Source organism: Bubalus bubalis, chromosome 18 (assembly GCF_019923935.1).
Source record: "Bubalus bubalis isolate 160015118507 breed Murrah chromosome 18, NDDB_SH_1, whole genome shotgun sequence".
NCBI classification, from domain to species: Eukaryota; Metazoa; Chordata; class Mammalia; order Artiodactyla; family Bovidae; genus Bubalus; species Bubalus bubalis.
The window spans coordinates 35,909,433-35,925,922 of NC_059174.1; the positions used below are offsets into that span (position 1 = coordinate 35,909,433).

Here is a 16,490-nt window from a genome sequence, read left to right on the forward strand (position 1 = left end):
AGCCTGGCTCAATCAGGGCTAAAGATCTGTCCAGTACTAGACACTTTTCCCTTTCTGGGCCCACCACTGAAAGTCCCCTGGGTTCCTCTCTCAGCCAAGCAGCTATCAAGTCGGTACCTGAACTCTCCTGTTTCTTACTTCCCTCGGTAATTCATCTCACCCCTTCTGTTTGGCATAGATGTCTTTGTTAGTGGTTTGAAGTGTGTCTGGTGAAGGGGTTATGTCCCTCGGGCAGTGAGCCACCAGGGGTGGGGTTGGTGGGTGTATGTGTGTCAGAATGGACTGACAGTGCCTTCCTTCTGCAGGTGTGTGACTCTGACACTGTGCTGGATCCAGCCTGCACCATTGAGATGCTTCGAGTCCTGGAGGAGGACCCTCAAGTAGGGGGAGTCGGGGGAGATGTCCAAGTAAGAAGTAACCAAGGATTCCTGTGGGTGGAGGGTCTGGATTCTTTCTGCTTCTTCATCTAATTGGATATACTGGGGAAGTGGGCATTTTGTTTGGGAGGGGGATTTCCTCTTTGACAGTTTCATTGGTACCAAAGGGCTCATCTGCTACCCACCCCCTTTTCTGTTCTATTTCCACCAGGGGCAGGGGGGCAGAAAATTACTTGACTGGTATGTAGAGAGCCTGTGCTGCTGGGAGGGGCACAGTGTTCTGAGGCCAGCCATCTTAGAGGAGGCTTCCTTTTTGGCCAGTGGTGCAGCACGCACCTGCAAAGTTAGACCCCCTGAAAAACGCTTGCTGTTGGGCACAATGCACTGAAGAGCTCTGTGCAGTATGGTATGAATAAAGGGCCAGATCTTCTTCCAAGGGAACTGCTGGCAACATACCATGTCTTTCCAAGAAGCTTTCCAACTGCAGAAAGGGTCAGTGTGGGGGGCTGGAGTGTTACTTTGCTTCTTTCTCAAGCCTTTCTCTCAGCCGCCACCACAGGCTGCCTCCTGAGATTGAAGGTGGCTTTGGCTGCTAGAGCACTTCATTGGGACAGTTGGTGCATATGACACAGAGGAGAGGTGGGGCTGGTGCTGAGAAGAGTTGACTGGGTGTGGTTGCCTCCTCTCAGCCTCTGGTTTCCCATCTCTGAGAGAGCTGGGACTTGTGGCCAGGAACTAGAGCAAAGGGCTACAGATCTCAGAGTGTAGGGAGGCCTCCTGTTCTCTGGTGTCTGTCTCCTGGGGCTCTCATCAGGCAAGGAGGCCCAGAATCTCTGGTTCCCTTGCAGATCCTCAACAAGTACGATTCATGGATCTCCTTCCTGAGCAGTGTGCGGTACTGGATGGCCTTCAATGTGGAGCGGGCTTGCCAGTCCTACTTTGGCTGTGTGCAGTGCATCAGTGGGCCCTTGGGCATGTACCGTAACAGCCTCCTTCAGCAATTCCTAGAGGACTGGTACCACCAGAAGTTTCTGGGCAGCAAGTGCAGCTTTGGGGATGACCGGCACCTCACCAACCGAGTCCTGAGTCTTGGCTACAGGACTAAGTATACAGCTCGTTCTAAATGCCTCACGGAGACCCCCACCAAGTACCTCCGGTGGCTCAACCAGCAGACTCGCTGGAGTAAGTCTTACTTCCGGGAGTGGCTCTACAACTCTCTGTGGTTCCACAAGCACCACCTCTGGATGACCTATGAGTCAGTGGTCACAGGTTTCTTCCCCTTCTTCCTCATTGCCACGGTCATACAGCTCTTCTACCGGGGCCGCATATGGAACATTCTCCTCTTTCTGCTGACAGTGCAGCTAGTGGGCATTATCAAGGCCACCTACGCCTGCTTCCTGCGGGGCAACGCAGAGATGATCTTCATGTCGCTCTACTCCCTTCTCTATATGTCCAGCCTCCTGCCGGCCAAGATCTTTGCCATTGCTACCATCAACAAGTCTGGCTGGGGCACCTCTGGCCGAAAAACCATTGTGGTGAACTTCATTGGCCTCATCCCTGTGTCCATCTGGGTGGCAGTCCTCCTTGGGGGGCTGGCCTACACAGCTTACTGCCAGGATCTGTTCAGTGAGACAGAGCTGGCCTTCCTGGTCTCTGGGGCCATCCTGTACGGCTGCTACTGGGTGGCCCTCCTCATGCTGTACCTGGCCATCATTGCCCGGCGATGCGGGAAGAAGCCAGAACAGTATAGCTTAGCCTTTGCTGAGGTGTGATGCAGCCCCCAAGCAGAGCGGGATGAGTGCAATGGGTAAGGGAGGGAAGGGGAACAGAAAAGACAGGGTGGGAGGGAGAGGGGGTGCTGTTTTAGTTTTTTAATGGTCCAAAGTGCAAAGAATGGTGACTGTCGTATGGCCTGGGACAGCTCTGCTTCAAGGAGGCAAGTCCAGTGCAGCGGAGGAGAGGCAGAGGAGGCATACTGTTTTCAGGCCGCTTGTCTGTTGCCTCCGCACATACAGGTGGCCTCTGGGCAAGATTCCACTTCCTCCCCTGAGATCCAGAGGGAACTCAGAAGTGTGCTAAAGCAAATACTAAGTTCCATTCAGTGGCAACTTCTCATGGGTGAGTGAGCAACGAGGGCCCAAGGGAAGGGGTTCTCTTAGTCCACCTGAACACAATCAGAGGTGGTGGGAGTACTTCTGAGTGATCTGGGCCAGCTAGTAACATGTCCCCACCTCAATCTAGTTATCAATGCAATAAGATTGTGCCTGAAATACAAGGCCCAGAAGCCTGATCTTTGGGCATCAGAAAACAGGGTCCGGGAATGGTGCTTTCTTATGTGAAGTACCTCATTCCGCATCTCAGCATCCCAAGGATGAGCCAGACTAGCAGGGAGTTAGCACTGTACTGTTTTTAAGTGTGTGTGTGTGTATGTGTGTGTATATATGTTAAAAAGGAAAGCTGGCCAGGAGGACCAAACGGTGGTGGTGGTGGTGCTAAAAGCCATGGGTTACATGGAGGCTGGGAGCTGACAATTCTACCTGGAAATTGCCCCGACATCTAGATTAGCTTGTCTGTGATCTCTTCTGAGAAGGTAAAATGTTCTGGTCATCTACCAAGAAGATTAACCCTAACATGATGAGAAAGGAAGTGAGGACTTGGGTATTACAAGCTGTATACTCCTGAATTCCTCTCTCAAATTCAGCTCTGAGTCTAAGCCAGCCTTCTCACTTGGCTTCCCTTCACAGTGATAAGTCACCTCTCCCACCCTCCTCCTCACCGAGTTAAGTTTTTCAAGGTGGCAAGTGAGACAGAGCCTAGGGCTCTCATTGGCCCCTCTGCAGTAGGCCAGCCTGCTGTCAGCATGTGGGGGGAAAACTATTAGGAGTCTCTGACCAAACTGGCTGCAGCCTGGAACTGCCTGGACAGGTTCCTTGGCAGCTGGACAGCACACATGACATTCAGGCTACAGTTCTTGACAATCAGCTCTAATGGAAAGCTTTTCAGCATTCCCTAAGTGAGCCCTCAGTCCAAGCTGGTCATCGTTGAGACTGTCCATTCTCCTCAGTGGCTTCTCCAGGGAGTTCTTACAGCCAAGTTGTGGATAGTCACTACTGCACTTGTTTGCTCCTGTCCAGAAACCAAACAAGGGGAGGGAACTGGTATCTAAATTCTAAGGTTCTTGTCTTCTCTCACGCCTCTTGAGGATGTTTGGTTTTCCTCTGCTTTTTTGGAGAGGGTGTGAGGGAAGGCCGTATTCTACAGATTTGCAATCCACAAGACTGCTCTGAGCTCTTGGGTTTAAAACCTGGGATACTGACTAAGCCTTTGACTTAGGGGTCACTTGCTCCAGTGTGCTCTCTCCAAATGTCCACTCCAGAGAGCCTGCTGACCTGTCAGAACCAGCACCAAGGTGGAGAGTAGTTGAGGGGCAAGCCTCTAGTGTGCCCAGGTGCTACCCACAAAGGAACTAGGTGCACTCTGAGCCAGAGTGGCAAACCCTGGTGCTTCCCGTCATCACCCGCCAACTCGTGGGTTTTCCAGGTGCGCCAACATTGCTGCATCGCATAGGCCTCAAGCTTCTGAGAAGACTGTTGGTTGACATCAGGCCTAATCCAGAAGGCTAGGAAGAGGCAGCAGGCATTTGCTAAAGGCAGTTGTTCCGGGCTCTTCCGTGTTTTTGCTGGCCAAGAAGTAAACTATTTTGAGCACTACAATGGAGGAAATCCGGTCAGCCAACTGCAGAGCTGACTTCACTAAGGGCTTGTTTTTCTTCAGCTTTTACTTGAAGGTTAACGTGGGATGGACGCCCAGATGGAGAGCTCTGGGCAGTCCCCCTCTCAGCTCTGCCTTGCACTTAAGAGATCACCAACTTTCCCCAGGTCGAGCAGGCAGGTACAAGTGGGCTCACAACGTTTGACCTCGACTGGTTTTTCTAAGTTATTTTGTACATTTTTCAGCAGCGAAACCAAACTGGGTCTTCAGCTTTATTCCCTTTCTTGCAAGGGAAGAGCCTTTATACAATTGGACACGTTTTGGTTTTTCCTCAATGAGAATTTTAACCCTCTTTTGTATTAATTTCTACAATTTGTAAACATATTTATTTTTACTTTTTTTTTTTACTTTCTGGTGAAATTTTTTATACTGCACTTATTTGTCAAAATAAAGAATCTCACTTAAGGCTGGTATCTCTGAACTCCTCCTTCCCTCTTTGAACTAATGAAAGGTCTTTAATTCAGTTCCAAGATGGGTATTTGAGGCAGAACTAGTTTTGTCAAGGTAATTCCAATGGAACTCAGAAGCAGGTAAGTTGTCAAAGCCTCTGTCCAGGCCTCTGGACCTGGGGAATACAGGAGGCCTGCTTAGTAACTGCACACCTGTGGTGGCTTAGTTTTTACTGTAGCTGATGCATAGGGTCTTTGGAGAAATTACTGAGCCAATGAGTTAGCCCTAGCTAACCAGTTAAGGCTAAAAACCAAAGCTTGCTTCCTCCTTAAATGAAAGTATATTATCTGAGAGGTCATGGAGGATTGTGGCCAAGCTGAAACAATGAAAAGCAGTGGGTAAACTTCCTTCCCTGTGGAACAGGTAATAAAAAGGGAGTGAAATCAACAGCCCTCTCATCTCATTTATTAAAGAAACAGTAAGAAAAGATACAATGTGGGAAAAACACCAACCATCCTTTCACATCAGGCTGAACAAAGCACAGTGATTTCTCCCCTTTATCCCCCACCCCCCACCCCAATTCCCATAATCCCATCCACATCAGTTTAATCTTGAGGTTCTTTTGATTGGGAGTACCAGTGGAGAGGGAGTTGGATGAGCAGTGTAGCCTTGGTTCTGGCTTCCTCTAAGTCCCAGGAGAAGGAAGCTGCAGACCCAGTCAGTCAAGCGGATGCTGTATTTGGTGGCTCTCTGAAGTGGCTGCACTTCCCTGTTCTGTGTTCAAGTCCCCAGGGGAAGAAGGTATGGCAGTAGAGGATGACCAGGTCAGTGTTGCAGAAGCATGGTCCTTTCACCAATGCAACATTTCTAGAGAGCATTGAGCTCATTCTCCAGTGGTGAGCAGGGGACTATGTATGAATTGGGACCTGCAGGCCAATGTATCCCTGAGGAAAGGTCCACAAGAACAATTCAAGAAACTAGTAAGAAACAAGGGGCAGAAAGCTGTGGGACAAAAGCACAGCAGGCTCCTGAAGGCTGGAGATTCCTTCTCTCAAGGTGGGATCATTCCCACCTGCCAAAGTCCACATCCCACAGTTAAAGTTCCTTCAGTCAAGAAAGACGCAGAGTGGGGAAAACGGCTCATTTGAACCTGAGCCCCAGGTATGTACTTCAGACTGTAGTTCCATATCTACTACTTTACCTGCCCAGAACCACAGTGCCTGGAAACCAAGGTGGTCCTGGAGAGAAAATGGTGTTTAAGGGGGCAACATTCCATTTGGGTACATTGTAGCCATTGGACCCCCTGGTCTAGGGAAAGCAGCTGGGTTTGTGCCAGGGAGGCTCCCCACTCTAGGAAATGGAACCAAAGTCTTGCTCACAGGGCCATTCATTCTTGGAAAGGAAGCTGGGTTTACACCCAGGGTCCCAGTTGGCCTTGCAAAAGGAGCTGGGTTGATACCCACGGGGCCGGCTGGCGAAGAGCCTAGTGGCCCTGGAGCTGGCCTGGGGAAGGTAACCTGACCAGGGCCTAACGGGCCAATAGACCTGGGGAAGGTAGCTGGACTTGGACCCTGTAAGCCAGTGGCCCTTGGGAAGTTAGCTGGGTTGGGACCTAGTGGCCCAGAGGCTCTTGGGAAAACTGCTGGACTTGAACCCTGGAGGCCAGCAGACCTCTGGAAGTTAATTGGGTTTGAAGCCAATGTGTTAGAAGACTGAGAGAAGGCAGCTGGGTTCAACCCCCCTGAACCTGTCCCCCTTGGAAAGGGATTAGCATTTACTCCCATAGGGCCAGCAGGCCTTGCAAAATGAGCTGAATTAGGGCCAACAGGGCCAGGAGCCCTTGACAGGGGAGATGGATTTGGCCCTGGAAGGCCAATTCCCCGAGAGCCAGGCCCTGAATTTGGGCCTATGGGGCCAGGAAGCCTGGCCATGGAAGATGGGCTTGTGCCCATGTTTCCAGAAGCCTGTGAGAAAGAAGCTGAATTTGCTCCTAAAAGACCTGCTGCTCTTAGAATGGGAGCAAGATCTAGGCCTTGAGGCCCAGCCATTCTTAAGTTAAGACCAGATCCTGTGCCCAAGAGGCCACCTGCTCTGGCATCCAGATTAGGGCCTGGGCCCAGGCCACCTGCCCTTGGATTAGGCCCAAGGCCTGGGCCCAGGCCACTTGATCTTGGGTTGGGCCCAAGGCCAGGACCTGGAAACATACTTGACCTCGGGGCAGGGTTTGTACCTACAAAGCCTGACCTCAGATTGGGACTCGGTCCAGGGCCCAGGCCAACAGGTCTAGGATTGGGAGGACCGTTTCCAGGAGTCAACAGGACACCTGCTCTCAGGCTGGGTCCAGATCCAGGGCCCATGGGGCCACCACTTCTGGGGTCAGGACCTGTTCCCAGAAGACCACTTGGCCTTGGGTTGGACACTGGACCTGGCCCTGGGAGAGCCCCTAGCCTTGGGTTAGACAGAGGCCCTGGGCCTGGAAGAGCCCCTGCCCTAGGATTCAGAGTTGACCCTGGGCTTGGGCCCAAGAGACCACCCGGCCTTGGGAAAGAAACTGCACCTGTGCTAGGGGGGTTCATCCCTCTTGGGAAAGAAGCCAGGCCTGGGTCATGAGCACCAGCAGGGAAAGGTGCTGGATTTGAAGCCAGTGAGCCTGATGAAGTGGGAAAAGGAGAGGGATTCCTTGGAAATGGAGCCAAATTTCCACCGAGAGAACTGCTTGCCATAAGGAAGGGATCTGAGTTCATACCCAGTGGGTGGCCTGTGTTTAGAACAGGACCCCCCTGGGGTCCCAGGGAACCGTCCAGCCGTCCTCGAGGTGGCAGGGGGGCACGAGTCCAAGGAGTTGGCCGCTCTCGAGGGAAAATCCGAGGTTCTTTCATACTTTCTTGGGGACGTTGGTGATGATGGGCTTGGGACGAGTTTTGAAAAGGATCTTATTTTTGATGAGTGCAGTCACCAGGTACCGGGTGCCACTCTCGCAGCCAAGTTCATCACAATCCTGCTCCCCGGGCGTGTGTTTAACAAGGACGGCAAAAGGTTTCTCCAGGTGGATGATTTTCCCATACAGGATATGATGCCCCACGATCAGCACAGGGATTCCCTTTGGCAGAACAAGAATGAGATGCCTGAGGTTCAGGGCGAAGTCATAACATTCAAGTGCCTTCTAGAGATGCTCTTAGGAGTCAATGCTGGCACCTCCACTCCCTCTACCACTGCTGAGAAGCCACAACGGATAACCCACCCTCATATCCTTTTTACTCTTTCCGGCCCCAGGTGAGAGAATTTCTACTTTCAGAACTGTGACCTTTCCAGATTCCCCAAAGCTAAATTACCCTGCTACTGCAGAGGTCAGGGGTGGCGGGGGGAGAACAAGAGGGGCTTGGCTAGACCCTGAATAACAAACCTGAGGGCAGTCCTCACTGTGGGTCCTGGGAGCACCACCTTGGTGTAGCTTGCTTTCCTGAGGCATTAGGCAGGGAAAGAAAAGTCCCCTCACCTCAGTGGTGTAATGTAGGTCTCCCAGGAGGTTTCCAGCTAATCCAGTGCTGTGGCGAGCCTCGATCTCCCCCTGTAGCTCCATCAGCACCCATTCTGCCAGGCCTCCAGCCCCAGCACTGCAAGCAAAGGGCTGGCGGTTACACTATTTTGGAGGGGTGAAGGATGAATCATAGTGTCCTACACCACCATTCAAGGCCCAAGGGAACTCCTTGTTGAGCACAAGTTCTTGGGAAATTGGGCAGTGCCATGCACTGAACTCAAAACTGAAAGGCTGGGATTTGTGCTGGATGCATCTGAGGACCCCAATTCTTTCAGGGAAATTTCAAACCTATATAGACTTGATCGTTCAAGCTAAATTAAAACCCTCAAAATTTACTCACCTGGAAATAACAATCTGCACCATGAGCTTTACGTCTTTAAAAAGCAACGGAAAAGAAGCTGTAGAGGAAAAATATATTTTTTAGGATAATCGTAACGAATGCTGTGTGCCAGGCACTTTCTAAATGCTTCAGACACATTTAGTTTCATTCCCCTAACAACTCCATAGCATGTACATTTTTTAAACTGGTATTATACATAGAGAATTGCTCCAGATCACCAAGGGTCAACCACAGTGTGCAAAGTTAATAGGTACCACAGTGTGTTCAACCAGCCAAGATTTGAACCTAAGACATATACTGCAGAGCCCACCCTCTCGTCAGTATGCTAACTTGCCTTTCTTAGGGGCATTATATTTTCCATTCTGTGTTTGTCTAAGAAACTAAGGAATTCTTTTTTTTTTTTTTCTTTTTTTTTAAGGAATTCTTTTAGATTTACTTTTTCCTTTGGCGATGGTGTAAGTCGATGTCTGCCACTTTGGTTATCTTTTATTTCAAGATTCAAAGGATCTCTCTGAACTAAAAGCTGAGAGAATGGAAAAGGTCCTTCAGACTTTAGTGAATGGTAAAGCTTATTTCTAACGTGATTCTCATCAAACACATTGCCCATCTTTCATTTAGACACTGAAACAACCCTGATGCTTAATCCTTCATTTTATACAATGGCCCCACCTGGTGGCAAGTTTGCAGTACTCTACAAGAATGAGTTAAAATGGGACATTTTTGCCTGAAACTGGCTTCTTATACTTGTCTTCCTAAGAAAGGTAGATTAATGGGGGGACTAAAGGGATGGGGGATCTAAATTATGACTTCTGTAAAAATCTTTCCAATGAATAGATGAAGCCTAGTGTAAGGTTATCAGATCAGTGTTTACCAACTGTAGAACAAGTTAATAGGTATTATAATTGTGCTCACTATCAGCAAACACCTGCTTAAACAGGTTTCCTTATTGACATGTCAATCTTTGTTTTGGATCTCCAGGGAAAAGTATCAATATACTGCCAGCAGCCCTGTAAGACAGCAGAACCTCTTACTCTTGAGCACCAAACACACTTTGGAATCATGAGGCTGGTCAATTACTGGACTTCAAGTATAAATAGCAGTTAGTATTTATTCTGGAGAAGGCAATGGCACCCCACTCCAGTACTCTTGCCTAGAAAATCCCATGGACGGAGGAGCCTGGTGGGCTGCAGTCCATGGGGTCGCTGGGAGTCGGACACGACTGAGCGACTTGACTTTCACTTTTCACTTTCATGCACTGGAGAAGGAAATGGCAACCCACTCCAGTGTTCTTGCCTGGAGAATCCCAGGGATAGGGGAGCCTGGTGGGCTGCCATCCATGGGGTCACACAGAGTCGGACACGACTAAAGTGACTTAGCAGCAGCAGCAGTATTTATTCAATTTTTACTATGAATCAGATGCTGTGCATATACATATTATGGATGGTATCTCATTCAACTACTGTGAGACAGGGACTTAGCCGTATTTTGCAGATAAAAGTTACTGAGGGATATACTCTTGCTTATATGTGGTACAAACACAGCTAGCAGGTAGCAGAGCCAGCATAAAAACGTAGGCCATCTGATTTCACACTTGTAATCAATACCTCTCAACCAAGGAGAAAACCAAGAGAGGACAAAAAGGCATGAAAGCATCAGGCAGGCACTGCTTACATGCATTTAGCAATAGCTTCATCCAGAAGGCATGCTTGAATACGCCAGACCTGCTGCAGCACTGCCAAGCGTGGTACCCCCTGACCGCAGGTGATACACTGGCGCAGGCGAACAAAGGTCTCACAGGTAAGAAGGCCCTACCTCCACCACCAACAGACCAACCAAAGCACTTTTAATATTCTCCCAAGGTCTCCTGAAGGAGAAAGACTAACAATTTAAAATTAGAAGCCCTAAGTTCAGGTTCCAGCCTGAAGTGTGGACACTCATCATACCCAAGTCACTGTGGGGCTAAAACCTAGATTGTTGGCTTCATTTAACTATTATGAAGACCAAATATTGTAAGATGTGGAACTGCTTTAAAAGACTAACATATAGCTAATTTTTCAAAGGATAAGTAAATCAGCATTTACACATTATAACTATAAAACTTAAGAGCATGGTAGGTACACTTTAGCCATAAATCAAAAAAGGCTCAATAACTGAAACTGAAGTTGTGAAGTTTCTAAGGGTTAATAAATACATGTAGATCAAGAAAGAGTTCTTGTAAATGAGTTTTTAAAATTGTACTTATTTTTTGCCTGATAACTGCTTTACAATATTCGTTTGATTTAAATAAACTTTTGGTGACTGATGATACAGTGTATTTTCCTTGGTAAGTGCAAGTGATGGTAAAATACAGGTAGTTTCAGAGAAGCAATAAAGCGTTCACACAGATACACATTTTAGGAAAATCACAGCAGGGAAGGCAATTAACCCTTAAGACCTCTGAAGACCTCTGACTCTGAGGTAGGAATGTACAGACCGTTTAGAAAAAGGGGATGTATTAATAGAAATACTTTTGGTGCATTCCCTATTTCCTGGAGTCTCCTGCCAGAACAAGAATTCAGAACAGTGGCCTACTTAGGGCTTTCACTGCCATGGGCCTGGGTCAGAGAACTAAGAGCCCACAAGCTGCGCGGTGTGGCCAAAAAAGCTAAGTAAATAAAAACAAAAACCAGAAAAAAAGTGGTCGAAGTGGATAAAGGAAAACAGATGCCTGGTAGCTGGGTCAGAGTAGTTGCACTTCCATACTTGTTGCTAATGCTCCAACAAGACCACACAGCTCTCTATCCACTTATGCCACTTATGTAGGTGGCCCTGCTTGAGTACACCTATTGATGCAGGCAGGCAGCTAGCAATTCTCCTAAAAACAAAAATCCTGTGACCTAAACACTTTAGACCTAATGAGGCTGGAGAAAGTGATGACAAATGAAGTTCACACCCAGCTTGCCAAAGTCTAGCTCATAGGAACCCGTGGACTGATGTGGCTGTATTTATGTACATGGGGGTGTATTTACCAAGTTAGTATTAATAAATAATGCAGGGGAACGCATCCCTTTGAATTTTAAAATTCTCCTTTAGCACCTTAAAATATCCTATTGGCTGAATCAGACTGTTCTTTTTCTTGCTCCATCCTCTAAACAGCTGTTCTTAAAACTAGGTATGTTTACCTGGGCACTTCACTAATAACACACCTAATGGAGGCACATTTCACCCAGTGTAGCTAAGTCACTTCAGTCGTGTCCGACTCTGTGCGACCCCATAGACGTCAGCCCACCAGGCTCCCCGCCCCTGGGATTCTCCAGGCAAGAACACTGGAGTGGGTTGCCATTTCCTTCTCCAGTGCATGAAAGTGAAAAGTGAAAGTCAAGTCGCTCAGTCGTGTCCGACTCCCAGCGACCCCATGGACTGCAGCCCACCAGGCTCCTCCGTCCATGGGATTTTCTAGGCAAGAGTACTGGAGTGGGGTGCCATTTCCTTCTCCAATGCATGAAAGTGAAAAGTCAAAGTAAAAACATGAGAACATGCAGTCCAATATGTCCCCATCCCCTTGAGAGCAGGCAGAGCAAGTTAGTAGGAAAACAAAGAGGTGAAGAAGTAAAATACAAGTCAAATCCTGTTGGTAACAAGTAACATTATAATGAAAAATTTCTGTAAAACAAAGAGATTTCTAAGTCTTCAGTCTCAACTCATTCCAACATTTACAAATAACCAACGCAACTTTTAAGTGTCTGTTCTAAGGTACCGCTTGTGTAGAAACTGCAGCTGTTACCAAGAGCAATATCTGAAGGCACAGTTTGACCAATGTACCATATCAAATCATGAAACTAAAAGTCAGTGGAAAAGATTGCCCAGCACCTCTCTCTCTCAACAGCCTTGAGTCTAATCCCAGATTTAGATAGGATCAACTGTCTTTGGTTAAGAATAATAATTCCAAGTTCCTGTAGAGCCAGGAAGAATTTTATGATCTTACTTTTCAAAAAGATGTTTAAATTCAATGTATTTCAGAGTGGAGTCTCAAAGCCCACGACTACAGTATGGACTTGGAGATGGAAGGTATGGAAAAAACCAAACACCTTTTCCCTGCAATGAATTATTTTGACTCCCTATCCCCTCTTATAAAAGGGGAAATTTTTTTTCTACCTAAGTTTTTGAGGCTGTTACATGGCTAAATAAATACATATGTTCTGTACTCATTAGTCAAATGACTTTAGCTATGTAAAAGAAACTTTTTAAAAAGCATTGTGTACATTTTAACTCCTTTTTTTTCCTTTATGGAAAGACAAAAACAAAATGTCTTTTTGTGGGGGGCTTCAAGATTTCTGGAAATAGTATCTAAAATTTTTTTAGAAATATCTGAGGTTACCTCAGATCATTCCCAATCCTAAGACCTGGAGATATTTTGGAGGTTGCAAGTAAAGCTGAAACACTGTTGTTTCTCAAGACAGTAGTCTGCATGACTTCAAGAGGCCTGAACAAACCACAGAGTAGCAAAGGAATCCCTTTTTCTCAAAACAAACGCATACTCACAATGGGAGCCCTAATCAAAACTCAAAAGGTTTGTCTGAAATCAGACCAAATCTGGGATACATCTTAACTGTCATTTTGAAGTCAGTTACTATTAAAGTTATTAAAACCTGAAAAATCAAAAGTGCCACCAGTTTCTTAGGAAGAAAAGTTCAGGCAAAGCATTATCTTTTTAATACAGAAAGCTTCATTTCTAACATAGCTAAACCTCTCTGAACATTTCCCTGGATTTTTTTTCATCTTGCAAACAATGCTATGATACAGGCACTGTCTGTCACTGCCTTTTTACAGTGAGGAAACAAGCGCAGAGAAGCGAAAGGTTAAGTAACTGGTCGGACACCTTAGAGTGGCTGCTGCGGAGTATGACCGTAACTCCCCCACAATCCACCCTTTCCTTCGGTCCTCTCACATAGGACCCCCCACCCCCATGCCTGATGTCTATAGAGGAACTTGCTTTATAAACACTGCTCTTCTTACAGCATCTACCACAGGATGGCAAATAAACCACCTATGAGGAAAATCTTACATACTGCCACTATGACATCTGTGGGGTAGGCAGCTGAAATCAAGTAAGCCTGCTTTTCATCATATCCAATTGATGAGGCTTAAGTTTCTGAAATCCCTAGAGATGTACTCAAGGTCAGCTCCAGGATTCAAAATTAGGGCCCAAACCCGTTTCCTTAATGTTAGACAAAGTCAGTCAAAAGAACAGAGCATTCTTTCTCACTGATTGATCTTATCTACAAAATTTTTTATCCATTGGTTTCTGAATTGTTTGTTAATATTACTAAGCGCTTAACAGAGAATAGCAGTGAGCAAGGATCCTTAATGGTTAACAGCTCCCAAAATAAGATGCAGCAGAAAGTGTGGTATGTACGGTATTAAACACAACATGCAGCTTTTATGGAAACAATGGGCTCTGACTCAATGGTTTAACCTAACTACACAGAATTAAATTTTATTAGAGCTAAACAGTCTTTTTAAAATTGTTTTCATTAGGCCCTTACAAATTTTTTCTAAAAAAAGGGGAATAAAGACTTTCACTTTTTTTTAAATTCATTTTTATTAAAAAATTAAATATGACAAAATATTTGCAAATTGCTGGGCCAACAATTAGCATTTATTGAGTCCATATTCAGTCCCAAAGACTATTCTGTGTTCAGGGATTTAGTGAGCATTCAGTGTCAGACCTGCCTTCTGTGAGTCTACCATCTTTCTAGCCTATGTATGATGGAGGTAATGTAATGTCAGTTTCTCCACCAATAAACTGAGCATAAAAAAACCTATCTCAAAAAGGTTGTTTTATTAAATGAAGTTATGAATGTAAAGTCCTTAGCACGTGCCTAACATATGGTAAAACTTATGGTCAAGCTACTGATTACCTGGAGGAACATGGCATTTTTCTTAGTACATGTCCAATAGAGTGACTTTACTCTGTTTAATTATTATTTTAATCTTTACAGTGGACTAAAACATCCTATAAAAGCAGCATGTTCTAAGAATAAAGTCAAGTTTACACAATGGGAGAACAATTCAAACATGGCAGGCAGGGTTTACCAAGCTGGGATTAAGGTTCAGGGATTAAGTTCTGGAAGGTTTTCTTCTCTAAGCATGGTAGCTATTTCTGTGTGCCTTTCCAGCAAATGAACAATTCATGAACTTTTACATACAACTGGATACAGATTACTTTTATTAGCAGTGTTACAGTGGTTTTGTGACTGATGGGGATAATCTAAGTTTCAAGGGAAGACCTTGTCTCTTGACAGACTTATTAAATGCTAAAATCCAGTTTCTAAATGAAAAGCCTGCTCTCCTCCGAAAAGGGGCCATGGAGGGTAGGTGGAACTGAATGCTTCCGAACTTTTCATTAGTGAACAGTGTGTTCAAAAACGTGTGTGGACACTATGCATACATGTGGGACTTTCCCATCACGTTTTAAGATTCCCATGATGGAGGGAATCAATTACTGGTATTCGTAGACAATAGGTAGAAAAGATGGCTTCAGTCGTTCTGAGTTACTCCAGTTTTCTCCATCTTCTGCTACTCTGCGGCCCCATCTACCCTTCCTCCTTTTACTGCCCTGAGCCCCTCCCTTGCCCAAAGTCCCTTCCAGTCTAGCTCTGCTAGAGGTCTCCCTCTATAGTGGATTTCCCTCCCACCAGCCCCATCTTCACCATCTCCCACGACCCCCTCCTCCTCTCCCTGGAAATTGAGCTACAAGCACTTCCTATTTCTAGCCCCTCCCACTTTCTGGGACTTCTCTGTCCGCTTCCCCTCTCTTGCCCACCCCCCCAACCCCCCCCCTCGACTTTCTCTAGGACCTCTTACCAAGCCTTTCTCCTACCTCCCAAGGAAACTATTTTAAACTCCACCCTCCAACCCCAGAATGGTCTTTCCAAACCGTTCACCCTCCTAAAGATCGCTCTAAACGTTATTCCTCTACCACCCTCATCTTCCAAATCGTTCCCTATGTCCCCCAATTCTTAAGTACTTCGCTCCTCCAGGACCCGACTCCACCCCACTCTTCTCCGGCCTCTCACTCCACCCACAAAAGAAGCTGGATCACTCTCCAGTCTCTTCCTTCCAGTTACCCTCCCAACTACCGCTCCCAATAGCCTCTTCCCCTCAAGATTTAAAAATGTCCCCTCCAAAGAACTCACAGTCCTACCCCCCGCTTAGACCCTTTCTGATGTTCCCGCTACTTCTGGGTTCCAGGTCTCCCCAGCTCTAGCAAGCATCGCGTGCTGGGTTCCCTCCCAACCCAGGGAAAAGCCCCTTCCCGCACATACCTCGAGATTCCGGCCCGCGCCGCCCCCTTCTCCGTCCTCCGCCCGCGCTCGGCCACTCTTTCCGCCCTTCTCCCGCTCCGCCCAGCTCGCTCCCTTCCCTCCGCCTTCCGACTCCGCACCGCTCCCTTCTCCGCAATTCCCGGCTCTCCTACCCCGAGGGCGCCTCTGGGTCGCCCCCACCTCTGCGCGGCCCTCCCCGCTCCCCTCCCCCTTCCCGGCCTCCCCTCCCCCGCCCGCCGCTCCCCGCCCCTCAGCTCGCCATTCTTCTCCTCGAGCCGCGCGCCCCGCCCGGCCCCAGCTTCCTAGCTTCCGGCTCCCTCGCACCCTCGCCCCCCCATCCCCGGCTCAGCCCTCGCTCCCCGCGGCCTCCCGCGCTCCCTGCCCGCGGCCTGACCTGCAATGGCGGCCGCCGATCGCGGCGCCGCGCGGCCAACGGGCGACAACCGAACCTCCCGCCGCCGTCGCCGCCGCCGCGAGCACTGCCTGCGCACTTCCGGCCTTGCGCCGCGAGCACTTCCGGGGCAGAACACGCGAGCGCGCGCACGTGGGGCCGGGGCGGAGAGAGGCGAGCTCCCTGAGTGGCGAGCCCTTCCACTGGTGAGTTGGGGAAGGGGCGTAGGGGCGGGGATGGAATGAGGGTGTATCTAGCGAGTGCGGCCTGCTCCAGGTCGGCCCCCCGGGAAACTCGCCGATTCCCCTCTGCCGAGTCCGGGTGGGGGCTACTCTAGAGATCCCCGGAGAGGGAAGGGGCGGCGGAGCCCTCGCGC

General features: G+C 48.0%; 4 protein-coding genes across 15 annotated transcripts in view; 2 read left to right on the top strand and 2 right to left on the bottom strand.

The window, feature by feature from the left end:
- Window positions 1-4,840, top strand: part of LOC102397999 (hyaluronan synthase 3) — a 206,589-nt gene extending 201,749 nt beyond the window's left edge. For all 11 annotated transcript variants that reach the window (XM_044932099.2, XM_044932101.2, XM_044932100.2 and 8 more), the window contains 3 exons: window positions 306-407; window positions 1,226-2,184; window positions 3,918-4,840. In XM_044932099.2, the coding sequence (XP_044788034.2) occupies window positions 306-407; window positions 1,226-2,149 (1,026 nt within the window). In that variant the 3' untranslated portion in view covers window positions 2,150-2,184; window positions 3,918-4,840. The remainder of the gene's footprint in view (window positions 1-305; window positions 408-1,225; window positions 2,185-3,917) is intronic.
- A 147-nt stretch (window positions 4,841-4,987) lies between these two features.
- On the bottom strand, window positions 4,988-7,417 carry DERPC (DERPC proline and glycine rich nuclear protein). Its single transcript, XM_044932110.1, has 2 exons — window positions 6,710-7,417; window positions 4,988-6,649 (listed from the first exon to the last, which is right to left on the bottom strand). Exons 1-2 carry the CDS (start codon window positions 7,415-7,417, stop codon window positions 5,795-5,797), a joined length of 1,563 nt encoding a protein of 520 aa, XP_044788045.1. The 3' UTR covers window positions 4,988-5,794.
- On the bottom strand, window positions 7,414-16,237 carry CHTF8 (chromosome transmission fidelity factor 8). Of its 2 annotated transcripts, none has more exons than XM_006047633.3 (4): window positions 16,118-16,237; window positions 8,417-8,474; window positions 8,035-8,152; window positions 7,414-7,638 (listed from the first exon to the last, which is right to left on the bottom strand). In XM_006047633.3, the coding sequence occupies exons 2-4, from the start codon at window positions 8,437-8,439 to the stop codon at window positions 7,414-7,416; spliced, it is 366 nt and encodes a 121-aa protein (XP_006047695.1). In that variant the 5' UTR covers window positions 8,440-8,474; window positions 16,118-16,237. The 2 variants fall into 2 exon arrangements, with proteins under 2 accessions (XP_006047695.1, XP_006047696.1); XM_006047634.3 differs by lacking the exon at window positions 16,118-16,237 and adding an exon at window positions 15,724-15,845.
- Window positions 16,185-16,490, top strand: part of UTP4 (UTP4 small subunit processome component) — a 29,512-nt gene continuing 29,206 nt past the window's right edge. Inside the window, exon 1 of the mRNA XM_006047635.4 lies at window positions 16,185-16,320. The gene's annotated coding sequence lies outside the window, so the exon portion shown is untranslated. The remainder of the gene's footprint in view (window positions 16,321-16,490) is intronic.